The sequence below is a fragment of the Pararge aegeria genome, chromosome 7 (assembly GCF_905163445.1).
Source record: "Pararge aegeria chromosome 7, ilParAegt1.1, whole genome shotgun sequence".
Taxonomy (NCBI): domain Eukaryota; kingdom Metazoa; phylum Arthropoda; class Insecta; order Lepidoptera; family Nymphalidae; genus Pararge; species Pararge aegeria.
The window spans coordinates 6,038,492-6,052,056 of record NC_053186.1 but is presented as its reverse complement, the minus strand read 5'-3'; the positions used below and the strand labels follow the sequence as shown (position 1 = coordinate 6,052,056).

The window sequence follows — 13,565 nt, the reverse complement described above, 5'->3', positions numbered from 1 at the left end:
CTTCTCTAAACTCTTATTTGTCCAGTGACGATTTCTTTATTTTATCTTAAAAGATAGACGTTTGCTGTCGTGGACTTTTTTTTAAGCTTTTAATGGCGAAACAACTTTGTCATACATGATTTTATCAAAACTTTAACCGTTTACTCAGCGGGCGCAGCGGAAGATCTCAAAAGGAGAAAAAACCCCAATTTATAAACATTTTTTAATTGGTCCTATTGCTCCTTTTATCTTAGCGTGACGATATATAGCCTAAAGCCTTCCTCGATAAATGGGCTATCCAATACTGAAAGAATTTTTCAAATTGAACCAGTAGTTCTTGAGATCATCGCATTCAAGTAAAACAACCAAACAAACGAAAAAATCTCGTCAGTTTTATATAATAGTATATGATTAAAACTGAAGATTGGAAATAAAATATATGATACAATTAAAAATACTCATAAACACATTTACTTTCTAATCTTACCCATGCTCAACGTAGAACCCTTAAACTACCTTTTTAGGGTTCCGTACCAGAAGGGGTAAAACTTAGACTATTATCACACTTTTTTACTAAGACACCGCCGTCCGTCAGTTTGTCTGTCTCTCCATCTGTCACCAGGCTGTATATCATGAACTTTGATAGTTAGACAGTTGAAAATTTTCATAGAGGACGGCCGATTAATGCACTGGGCAGCGACCCTGATTTCTGAGTCCATGGCTGTGTGTTCGATTCCCAAACTGGAAAAGTTTGTGTGATGGACTTGAATGATTTTTTAGTCCTTGGGTGTTTGTCTGTGTATTAGAAGAATTTATGTATATTATTCATAAAAATATCCATCAGTTATTGTAGTACCCATAACACAAGCTACGCTTACTTTATGGCTTGATAGCGATGTGTGTATTGTCGTGTTATATTTATTTATTAAATTATTTTAAAAAAATCTTGTCTTTATCAAAATGCGAGAATCCGTATAATGCCTTGGTTTTTTTTTTGGTTGCTTCCGGTAAAAAAATTGTTATTTATAAAATAGTAAGTGCCTCGTAATGAGTAACATAAGTGTTTAAACGATGTTTTCACTTTTTTATCATATAACTTATTAACTGCTCTCTGGCCACATTCACATGTTAAACCGGCTTTGGAAAGAAGACTAGAAATAAAATAGAAATATATACCAAAGTTTTATTTATAAAAAAACAGTACAAAAATTACGAATTAAGTAGACCCTGTTTTTTTATGACAATGTTTTAGTTATCAGTGTGCTGAGTGCGGCATTTTTTATCTATTCGATCGATTTGTATGGCGTCGAAAGAGCGCTATCTAGGGACCAGAGACAGCACTCTTTCGACGCCATACAAATAACACAGTTTAAGTAGGTAAAACAGTCTTTAAATATGAAAAAAAGATTTCTAGGGCCCTGATTACTTATAACATAACATAAATAAGAATAATTTTGTTTCAATTTAAACTAGGTAACAATAAAATAACTTAAGTTAGGTATTATAAATACTATATAAATTAATGTAACCTATGAAATTGATAAGGTAACTATGTTTTAGTATCTGTACAATTAAATACTGAAGATTGAGACTTATTTTCTAGAACTTTGACATAGCAAAATGAAGAGTAACGATAGGAAAATATATCGTTAAATTATTTATATCTACGAATATTTTTTTTCTTAGTTTATAGTAAAAATATGATGTTGATTGATAGTTTTGTTACATATTTTTGTTTGAAACTTTGGATTCTTGTTACTATGCTGTATGTTGAGTTAGTTGTCCGGAGTCAATTTTCACGTAATTTCCGTACGGCGTGCTTATAGTTTGCGGACCGGCAGCGTACGGATCATAACCTACATTCACATGTTTCGATTCGGCTTGGGTTTGTACACCATCTCTGCTCCACGGTGCTAAAATTAAAAAAAATCAATACAAACACCACGGCTTATGATCATTTTGGCGCAATTTTAACCGTTTTCACATTGCACACTTCGGAAGCTCTCAAAAGAAAATATAATAAAAACACAGTGAAATAAATCATTTCAATATTTGCAACACCATCTATGAACGAGTGGAAACATTATTGTTCCAATGCCATCTACTATCGATTGACAAAACTAAAACGGAGCTTCTTTAAAGCGCCATCTTTTGGTTGACTTAACATTCAGCTGCATTTCAAAATGTAAAATTTTCTTGAATTAACGTAAGAGAGCGGTGTAATATGATGTTTTATTATTTCTACTAGTTGCTAGATGTCGTTATTTATAGTTTTTATTTTACTTACGAATAATTGTTTCGTGTTCTGTACCATGGCCTTGATAACCGTTATTGTGAATGTGCAAGTGGATTTCTTTCTGATGAGGCGTCCAGCCATGACTCTGATGAACCTGATGCCCCTTCGACGCGAACAGGGCACCGAGCTGTAATAATAATTTTTAATACAGTTTATCCCCGTCAGTGGTTTAGATTAACAATACTCAAAGTGGTCCTATATAAACCTCTATGCGACGATAACAGGAGTTTAAAAGGACCCATAGTAGTGCAGCTTATATAAGAAGGCCTGGGACTTAAATTTTGACTTTCCATGGGTATGTTTGAAATCAATGCCACCTGTAAAACACGAATGTTACGTTGATAGGTAGGCACTAAAATTTCTCTACTTAAAAGTGGAATACAGAGCCAGAGTTCTAAGATATAAAAAAATTTAAGGACCTTTGGTCTACGTACTAAAATCTTATACATAATTAATAACCTACTCTTAAAATACCATAGAGAATCAGGGTCCAAGTAAAACATTAAGGTATTTTGGACTCATGTTAACCTTGACCCCGTTACAATGATAATTCAAAGATTCTACAGATGTGCTCTCTCTTTCTAATTCTTCATGAATATCGCGTGTCCTTTTCCCGCTTTAGTAGAAAGTGGCTTTCACTATGACCACTCGTGATTATTGGAATAAAATAAAATAAACTTTAACACATTTTCTATTTTAGCGATACCTTGTGAAAATTTCATTTTGAAAAGGGACGCAAATGTGTTCTAAAAAAAATTATATCAGGCCGGATGCAACTTTTTTCTAATTGGTAGGTACCTAAATCCACGAACTTTGTGAGTAATTGTAAGCATACCGACAAGGGTTCCGTGCCACCATGCAATGTAAAAAGAGTAAGCACAGGATAAACATTGTGTTTATCGCCCTAACTACCATACCCCCTAATAGGTTAGCGTTAGCCCGCTATCATCTTAAAGACTGCATCATCACTTACAGTTGCCGGCATACTTCTTGAGCAATAAGTAACCCTAGTACCAAAAAAAGTATTTACTATTTACTTAGTAATTTCAGAACAATCATATCTCTGTGTATCACCTGTACTTATTAAGGTATAAAAAAAACATGTATAGGTAATAAGTAAATAACACAAAGTTATATAATACCAGTGGGAAAAACATAGTGAAGTTACCTTTGATAATAGAATATCTTTTTGTGCTACAAGTGAGATTGCAGATTTTATTTATGCTACAAAAATACTTAAACCGTCTTTTGACATGAACTACTTTAAGGTTTTAAAAATATATATATTTTTTAATGTCACCATATTACATACACCAGGATACAGTGCTTTGAAAACCTCCTATTGAGCACATTTCCACTGGGACTTCGGTTTAAGAAAAAAGCATGTACCTAATACATATAAAACTAGGTAGACACCAACTTCGTGAAATTAAATCAACAGTGTTCTAATTATACTATATTAAAATACTTTAATAATTAGCTGATAAAAATAATAATTGTGAAGTTAGTAAATATGGCAATGATTGTAATTAGATTTTATTTATGAAGTTTCACTTTTAACACCTATAATTTACAGTGCTGCACGCACATTGTTTTATTTATTTTATTTTATCCTACTCTATAATACCTACCTAGGTATATTTTTTTAGATTAAGTTTGTGATATGAGATTTTTTGATCTTTTCTTGCCCCTATGGTCAATCCTGGCTAATATTTTAAATATGAAAACGTTTTTGTTTGTCCTCTCTTCACGCCCTAACTACCTACGCATCCAATCAACTCGAATTTTGGCATAGAGTAAGTTCTAAGGACGGAAAGTAACATAGATACTTTTAGATCCCAGAAAAACAAACTGTTCCCGCAGGATATTTAAAAAACCATAAACAAGAACGAGGATAGCTGTCAACTAATAGTCAAATATTTCTTTATTCAAATACCCCCATAGAGAATTTAACTTAACCTAAGCTTAACCCTCCGCTAATCTCCCGTGTTTAATCATTATTTGAATGTGTTGGATTTATTTAAAAATTCGAATAATAATAAAAAAATTCGTATCACATGTTAGTGTAAATAACCGGGTCCGACGGCTTCACGTGCTCGCTGAAGCATTCCTTACTCCGGACGGAAATTTATTTTTTAGTCCGAGGTTTTTTAAAGAAAACCTACAATCGTACAATTATTTATTATATCAATAAGTGCTAGGGTGAGTAATACACTACCCAACAAAGAATCAAACGGATGTACCTTGTCATACAAAGCTAATACATTATAGAATAATAGTAATAATAGATTTTGTGCCAGTTGATGCCTGCAAGAGTTGCCAAGTAAGTAATACCCAAACGAACCTGGAACATTTTGCTACCCGAGTGAGTTGAAAGGAACAGGGTGAGTAAAACATTGATTTGGTGACATAGCCAGTGCATCCAGAGACCCAGCGGAGAATCGAACTCGGGACGGACGTACCTTGTCATACACAGCTAATATTACCTTAGCAGCGCCAGCCACTAATAGGATTTTGACGATGAACAGCGTGACAGCCAGTGTCTTGATGCCCACAAGAGCTGCTATCACCGCCCAGGTAGCGGCCGCGCCCATCTGGAAGGCCAGTGGTATCATCGCTTGGAGCATCTTCTTGAAGGGACGCCCGAAGGTTCGACCTGGAAACATTGAAGAGGTTATCAAAAACAGGAGTTTGAAGAACCGAAGATTTAATGGGTATTGTTAGAATCATCTCCATATTAAAAAAAATCAATATTGCCGTTATATGGCACCATTTGCTAAATTGAAAACTCGTGCAAAGGTGACTTTTTAAAATTCCGCTTTAATGTTTCCCTTGAGCTCGAGGATAGTAAACAATAAAATAAACAAAGAAACAGACACAAGTTCGCATATCTATAATAAAATAATCTATTATTGCATAAGCTCTTTTTATTCTATCTAAGTCAGTCCCAGAAACGGAATTTATATTTTATTTATTTCAATTAAATAGGTATAAAATACATGGGCGTGTAAAGCGTTTTCCAAACAGTGGCGGCGGCGGCGGATCTTAAAATACGCCTGGGACGCGTTCTAGAGTCGGGCACTCGTGTTCGCAAGCAACGAACGCATCAACGCCATCAAAAATAAGTTTATTATTCCTCAAAGTTGAAGTGAAAACTACACCAGCCAAGAGCCTGCCCCCAAGGTTTGAAAATAAGGTCAAGGTTTGTAAGGTCACCGCGGTAGCATAGAGGATGATCGTACAGGTTAAAGAGGTTCGAGAAAGCCGTCTCACAAAGTCAAGAGTGTTTTTGTGGTAAGAGCGTTATGGTACAACATAGTATTTATACATTGTCGTGACATTGTCTAGACGATATTGGCTTTTACCACTAAATAAAAGGCGTACAACAAGTAAATCCATATCTTCATCTGTATATCCATATTCTTGGTGCAAGACTCCGCAGTTACTCTTTCCTAACGTCTTAGTATTGTTATAAAAGAAAAACTTCTGATTTTTTTGCTGCCTTCTTCTCAGAGGAATGTCTGGCTTTCGAACCGGTGATAGACTAGAGTCAATATACGTTACAACCAAAGAGGCTTGTCGTTTTATAAGTGTTTATTTATTTATTTCATTAGATATACCAACGATACACTGTATTATCATTAATCATTTTAAATTATAGTCTATCGTCCGAGTACAGTTATCACTTCCAGGTATACACAACATTGAAGTAAGTCCGGTTAAAAATAATAAAATTAAGTTAAAAGCAAAAATAGTAAGAATTAATATTAAACAAATGAAAATAATGATTAAAAATAAAAAAATTAACTAAAAAAATTTAAAAAATATTCCTCTAAGTTTAATTTCACCTTAAAGCTATTTAAAGTGTCATGAAAAATGTCTATGTCAGGGTTTTTAAGTTGTTAAAAAGATTAGTCATTCGGTTAATAGGTGAGAATTGTCCTAGGTTAGTATTTGAAAAATTAGGAGCGAAGGTTTTTGGCGAAGTGAAATGTTATAGAGTAAGCTTGAAATAAATGAATTTTGAATTTGAAATTATTCTGTCGCGCTGGTATGAATGAACGTGGCTGCACGGGCAGACCGTGACCGCTTCTGTTTTGTGTACGCTTTAAGCGAATTCGAGGCGAACGAGTATTAGGTGATATTAGTAAATAAGAAGGTTAACCAATTTTATTTATGTAAATGGGTTTGAATTTATAATATATGTGTCAAACATAATTGCTATTTATATTTTGTTTCTTGTTGTTGGTGTTTAGGGTTCCGTTTCCCTACTAAAAATTTAAACTTCATGCTGCAACTTTGTCCGTCCATCCGTCAGTCACAGACAATATTAGCAACTAAAAAGGCGATAGCTTTGCAGATGTGACCAGCCCACTGCCCCCTTAGTATGCTAGCCCGAAGGGCTATGTCTGTTACTTTCGTTCTTTGGCGAATCACTTCGGATCTTATCACTCAAAGAAATACCAAGCGTAGCTCTTTCCATAGCTCGCTGAGCGACTTGAAGTTTCTGAATCACTCTCGCTGTCAGTGTCCACGTTTTGTCGCCGTAAGTGAGTGATCGAAAACTTTTGACTTAAGGAGGTATGGGCGAAGACGCCCATATCGCAATGCCTGATATACGTTTCTTTTAATCATATTAATTTATCTAAATTTTGTGCTAAAAACTTCGATCCACGATCAGTATGCAAAACATTAAGCATTACCAAGTAGTAAAATCTCTCGTCACTAAAAGAATAGCTGCTGTGGACGATATAACATAATATAAAAGCGGTAGATATAATATAAAATCTGGACTTGACGATTGACGAGCTCCATGGCGCATTGGTGAGCGCTGTGGTCTAATAAGTGCATGATCCCGGGTTTGATCCCTGGTAGGAACAATTTTTGAATTTATAATTTCTGAATTTTATCTGGTCTGGTATGGTTGGAGGCTCTTGGTCAGTGACTGGTTAACTCCACAAACGGAGACAAGCGATTTTAGCTTTCCGGTACTGTGACGCGTGCAAACCGATTAACTGCCGTACCCCTAAAAGGTTAGTCCGCTACCACATTAGATTGCAGTCGAGGGCTAACTTGTAGTAAAAAAAAGAGACTGTTAGCGATTCTATGTCAAAAGTATCGTATCGTTTACCCTCCTAACTATAATAGTAATATTACAATATTACTCACATCAAAGTTAGAAAGTTATTAAATTACATTTCTTTATTATATTCGCGTGACTCACTTGGTCGATTTTCTTTTAGATATGACTCCAATCATATCTAAGAAAGTTATATTGGTCTGTGGTGCGAATTTCGCTGTACACATATTTCTAAACTTAATCAACATCATCACTCGTCTAGATAAGTCCCTATAATATATATATGAAAGAAATAGCTATGAAGCGATAAGGCCGGCAAATTGTATACGTTGCTTTGTTATACCTAAGCACTTTTCTTTTTTATGTATCTACTTTTTGTGGTGTGCAATTAAAGTATATTCATTCATTCATTCATATATATAATATAAATATATAATATATATATATATATATGTTATTAAAAAGGAGGGATTTATGAATTACAAAGTCAAAGTCGAAACTTTCCATATACAAATAGGTCTCTATAAGGACTCGTGATGCGTAGAAATAGAAAGCTGGTTGAAAAGGGGGTAAGAACTATGTCGGTAGTATGACTATGAGAAGGGGTTAGGCCGTGGTCTACCACGCTAGCCAAGTACGAATTGGTAGACTTCACCGCCGCGCCGTTGTGAACACTATCGAGAACTCTCAGGCATGCACGTTTCTTCACGATGTTTTCCTTTGCTTTTATAAGTGAATATAAACGGACAAATGTTGAGAAAAGACACTATTTGTAACACTCATGATATTTTAAATTACTGCTTTTTATTATTTAAAATAATTTAAAAAAATATCTGTCTTGGACGTCCGTGTGTCTGTATGTGCGGATCCCGTATCTTGTGGTCACGATAACGAGCGAAATACTTCACTGATCGAGTTGGGATTTTTTTAAAGGCTTCAGTATTTTGAGGAATAGAAGCCTATTACTTTTCACGGCATAATTAGATGTAGTTCAATTATTATTTACAAATTATTTCAATTTTATTGTAATGAATGAGATTATGAGGCGTGCACATTTGGATTTTTCAATTTTTTTACAATAATAATTGACGAAACATGTAGATATCTTAAGTACTTTCTGGTAAGTGGGAAATCCGCACGGCATCCAAGGAACTAGCCCTAGAAAGTGTACTAAGTGTGTAGTGTTATGTCTGGTGCAGTGGCGTGCACAGGGTCTTCGGCCAAGGTATGCATAAAGCAGATATATATCATAAAATTTAAATATTCCCCTCTAATACGAGCTATATAAAATTATTTGGGTATGCAGTGCTTTTGTGCATGTATGAAGTGCACGCCACTGGTCTGGTGTACATGCAATTACGCCGGCAGTCCTTCAAACCGGAAACAGCAATGCTTCTCGGCCGGTGAAATAAGCATGGAGTTTTTTTTGAGCTCGTCAGAATAAGTAATGGTATCCTCACGAGCTCAAAAAAAACTCTACTACTACTAACATAAAACTGCATCGCACACGATAATGGTTAACCAAAAATGCCTCATTGACTTAGTGGTAAAATAATTGACAACACAGGTTTCAGGCAAAAAAAAAATCTAATTAGTTTTTATGTTATGAAATTCTTATTAGTAGGCTGGAGATCATTCGGAGAAAATTTCTACTTCTACTTTGAGAAATACAGAAAAGACAGACTCTTACAAACTTTTTATAAAAAATGCGTAATGGCAACCATAACTTATTCAATGTTTTATACTATACTATACTATACTACGACAATACTATATGACAATACACATCGCTATCTAGCCCCATATTATGTCTAGCTTGCGTTATGGGTACTAAGATAGCTGATGAATATTTTTATGAATATAATACACATAAATACTTATAATTACAGATAAACACCCAGACACTGAAAAACATTCATGTTCATCACACAAACATTTTTCTAGTTGTGGGAATCGAACCCACGGCCTGGGACGCGGAAAGCAGGGTAACTGCTCACTGCGCCACTAGACTGTCGAAATAATTTATATATTCATAATCATTATATAATTGTAAATCATATTATAATTAAAAATTAATAGTCATTTAAAATGTAGTTATGAGTCTTTAATACTTTAAATAAATTAAGATTGACATTAACATGAACTTTCACACCCGTGTACGAGATAAATAGGTATAAGTAGATATATACAACGTGTAACTGAATTACGAAATACCATAGAAAAGTACACAAATATGTTTCATATGGAATCACCCTGTAAAATCACCCGGTTTCGCAGATAAGTCAGTAACGTGCCTCTAAAGCCTGCGAAGTATTACGAGTGCATCGGTATTCATTATCACGTTGCATAGTACGCTAAACGTACATAACATTATCTAACAATTGCTACTTTGATACATAGAAATAAAATTTGTGAGTTGCATTACATAAATACATATGTCCTATATGTACCGCACCGGACAGAGCATTATAGTTATTATATAATTAACTGGCCCCGCGGTTTTAGCAGCAGTAAATACAGGGTCTGGTTGCTTTGTGAGAACGTGAAGAAAAGGCAATATTAAAATACCAATGATCCTGTAAACCTATTGACAAATACGTGCCGCTAAGCGACTTAGCGGTCCGGTACGGTGTCGCGTGGAAACCCATTGGGGATATGGGTTTAATATAACTGCCATACTCCTTAACAGGTTAGCCCGCTACTATAATAAGACTGCATCATCACGTCATTTTCACTGTCTTTGTTTAGCAACATTAAAAAAGGGCTCTAGATCATATTAAAACAATAATTTAAACAAACTTATTTGTTATACATTTTATAAGGCAAGTATTTGAATTCCGTTCGGCTGATATTTTACATAATAATATATTCATATATGTACTTAATTCTGGAAAATTGACGTTACAGTTAACCTCGTAGGTACAATAACCTACTTAGGTAATTCAGTAGTAATTAGATTTTCTTTCTGTTTTCCTAGTCCTTAGGATTGCCTGGAAGAGACCGCTACTAGGTAAGTTTCATCTGTACCTGACCATGTTTTTACTTTTTGACGGCCAATTGGCGCAGTGGGCAGCGACCACTCCACATCGGCCGTGAGTGCTTTCTGAGTCTAAGGCCGTGGGTTCGATTCCCACAACTGGACAATGTTTGTGTGATGAACATGATTGTTTTTCGGTGTCTGGGTGTTTATCTATATATAATAAGTATTTATGTATATTATTCATAAAAATAATTCATCAGTTATCTTAGTACCCATAACACAAGCTACGCTTACTTTAGGACTAGATGGCGATGTGTGTATTGTCGTAGTATATTTATTTATTTATTTTTGTGTTCTAAAATAAATAAAATAACCGGGAACGAGTGTACCGAAGACTTTCCGTTAATTCCGACGCGCGGAGTGAGACACCCCTACTTTCGTAACTTCGCCGTAGTACCTAATATAAATTGTTAATCCGTACTGTTTCTTGTAGCGAATTTATTAGCAGAAAAACCCAATACACAATACAATTTTTGTTTGCGTCTTCGCACATAGCCTTGTAATAATTATTTTTTCATGGTTATGTGCAAAACAAACATTAACCCATTCCGCGCTACCAGCGACCTGCGTTATTATTTATTTGTCTTGTCGTCCACCAACGCAACTATTGCCGTTTACACGTAAATATTCGGTAATAATCCTTTATTTTGCAGTTATGTTTGAAATTGAATTACGGTTTGTTATTAACGCAACATATGCGCTTCGCTGGTTATCAGAAGCGGTGATAGGCCCAGAGCCCAGTGGGTAGGAGCTCCGCCTACCTTTCGGGGGACCGAGTTCGAATCCCAACACCTCTAACATTTGTGCGTTTTAAGTAATTAAATATCTCTTGCTTCAACGGTGAAGTTCAGGGTATGCAGACACCAGGAAAGTTGCATAAAACGACACAAATTCATATATATCAATGTTAGGGTAGGCAGTGCTTTTGTGCATGTATGGAGTTCACGCCACTGGGCTGTGGAATATATCAAGTTCGCCATTTTGTGGTGGCGGCCGTCTTTGATTTGGTATTTGTCATAGTGTCATCATCATATCGACCCATTACCGGCCCACTATAGGGCTCGGGTTTCCTCCCAGTTGCACCAGTGCGGATTGGTGGACTCAACATACCTTTGAGTACATTATGTAGAACTCTCAGGCATGCATGTTTCCTCACGATGTTTTCCTTCACCGTCGAAGCAACTGATATTTTCAATAACTTAAAACGCACATAACTTAGAAGTGCGTGCCCAGATTCGAACTCGGCCCCCCCGAAAGTCAAGTCAAGCTCCTACCCACTGCGCTATCACCGCTTCTGTCATAGTGTATATTTATTTGATATTCCAATTCAAACAGTTGTCCGCACCCACCTTGGACCAATTTTCGTCAAACATAGCTAAGAAAACTCTCAATTAATTCACCTTTCAAACAAAAATAAAAACTAAATCGAAATCGGTTTATCCGTTTTACAGGCACCATCGTTTTTGCGTCAGCGGTTAAAAACTGGTGGCAATGCATAATTATTGTTTCATTTTATCGTAGCAATGAATGGGTTAAGTTTAGGTGCCAAGCGTGATTTTGCCAAGTTCAATTATATTATTGACCATGTTACATTGGGCGCTAAGGTCGGTTACGATTTCATGACCATGCTTCGTTGACCATGCTGTAGCAGTTGTGATTCCTAATCTAATATATTTACAGTAGTTGTTTTTTAAATTTTATACACGCAACGTCGCACGGCTTTGATAATGTTTTGTTTGAACCAATATGTATGTATGTACGCAGTACCGTGCATAGAGGATATGCACAGGGTATGTAGATGATATAAAATGGAGAAAATCTCCAGTCCAATTTATAAAAAACTTAAGGATAGGCATTGTAAGAGTTATTAAAAGCCTATCCTTAAGTATTTATAACTCGTACTTGAGAATTTCTTCGTTTTATATCATCTGCATAAGCTGTGTACAAACCTTCAACGCACATTTAAATACAGGTACATACAGTGGCTGCATGTACCTGTATTTAAATGCGATCGTGTCCAATCAATTAATAAATGTTATAGGGTTCAGACAGCAGACTTCTTCCCAGACATCTTCCCTGACCGATTTCAGCCATCTAGAGACGACACGATCGGACCGATCGACGGACCGATCAGGCGCAGGGCTGACAGCTTTACTCTTTCGTCGAGGCACGTGGGTTAAAAGAGAAACAAACTTTTTGGGCGTCCTTATGTACGTGCTTGTGCGTGGTTCAGTGCGGCTTAAAAATTTGAGATTACTCTACATTACATTTTGAGTTTACTATACAATACATTACAACATGTGAGATAGTTGTTAGTAGCTGTCCTTTTTTTACTTTCTCATAAATAGGGAAGTATAGTGTACACGCATGCGCGATACTTATTCGCATGCGAGCCGCGTTAAGGAGGGCAGAAAACAAAATTTGTATTTATTTGTCGATCGGCCTAGTTGGCGATTTGGCTTTATAAGTGGGATGTATTGGGTTTTAATCTCGGCAGGAGGTAACTTGGGAATTTACAATTTTGAAGAATCTCTAGTTTGGTGGGAAGCTTCGGTCGTGGCTAGTTACCAACCTTCCACAAAAATGGCCACTAAACGATCAAACATTCCGGTAAGATGCCGCGTAGAAACTAGAAACCGATTAGGGTATGAGTTTAACATAGCTGGCATACCTTTAAACAGGTTAGTCCACTACCATCTGGGAGTGCATCATTTATTTCTATCAGGTAAATTGTATTCAAGGGATGACAAGTAAATAAAAATACACTTACCTACAGAGCTTTCGTCTTCTAACGGTCCAATGAAATTCTCTACATTCCTTAATAAAACAACACTTTGGTCTTCGTTAAAACTTTCATTTCTGTCTAAATCTACATTTTTGGTATGATTATAATCACTAGCTAAATAGTTTTTACTTAAACTTAAATTCGCGTCAGCACTGCGGTTCACTTTTGCCGCTAAACTGGGGCAGCAAAAAAAAAGCAAAAACAAACAGGGAAAAGTCAAACGCATGTCCGATTTCCTCGCGAAAATGTTTAATAACAGGTGAAAACATGGTATGAACCACTTTATAATCTCTTTTAAATCCATTTTTTTTATTTTCGGTCACGTAATTTTATGTTAGAGTTCGCTGCGTATTATTTTTGTGAATAACGAACGGCATTCAGACGT

At 35.8% G+C, this 13,565-nt stretch overlaps 1 protein-coding gene across 1 annotated transcript; it reads right to left on the bottom strand.

Moving 5' to 3' along the window:
- Nucleotides 1–1,725: 1,725 nt before the first annotated feature.
- LOC120625086 lies at nucleotides 1,726–13,565 on the bottom strand. The gene is made up of 4 exons (XM_039892009.1): nucleotides 13,166–13,565; nucleotides 4,762–4,931; nucleotides 2,267–2,402; nucleotides 1,726–1,892 (listed from the first exon to the last, which is right to left on the bottom strand). Exons 1-4 carry the CDS (start codon nucleotides 13,482–13,484, stop codon nucleotides 1,738–1,740), a joined length of 780 nt encoding a protein of 259 aa, XP_039747943.1. The 5' UTR covers nucleotides 13,485–13,565; the 3' UTR covers nucleotides 1,726–1,737.

Coding starts and splice junctions, on each gene's coding strand:
- LOC120625086 (XM_039892009.1), bottom strand. CDS start 13,484: ATGGATTTAAAAGAGATTATAAAGTGGTTCATACCATGTTTTCACCTG. Junction 2,403..4,761: donor TAGTGGCTGGCGCTGCTAAG/GTAATATTAGCT, acceptor TTATTATTACAG/CTCGGTGCCCTGTTCGCGTC. Junction 1,893..2,266: donor AGAACACGAAACAATTATTC/GTAAGTAAAATA, acceptor TTTTAATTTTAG/CACCGTGGAGCAGAGATGGT.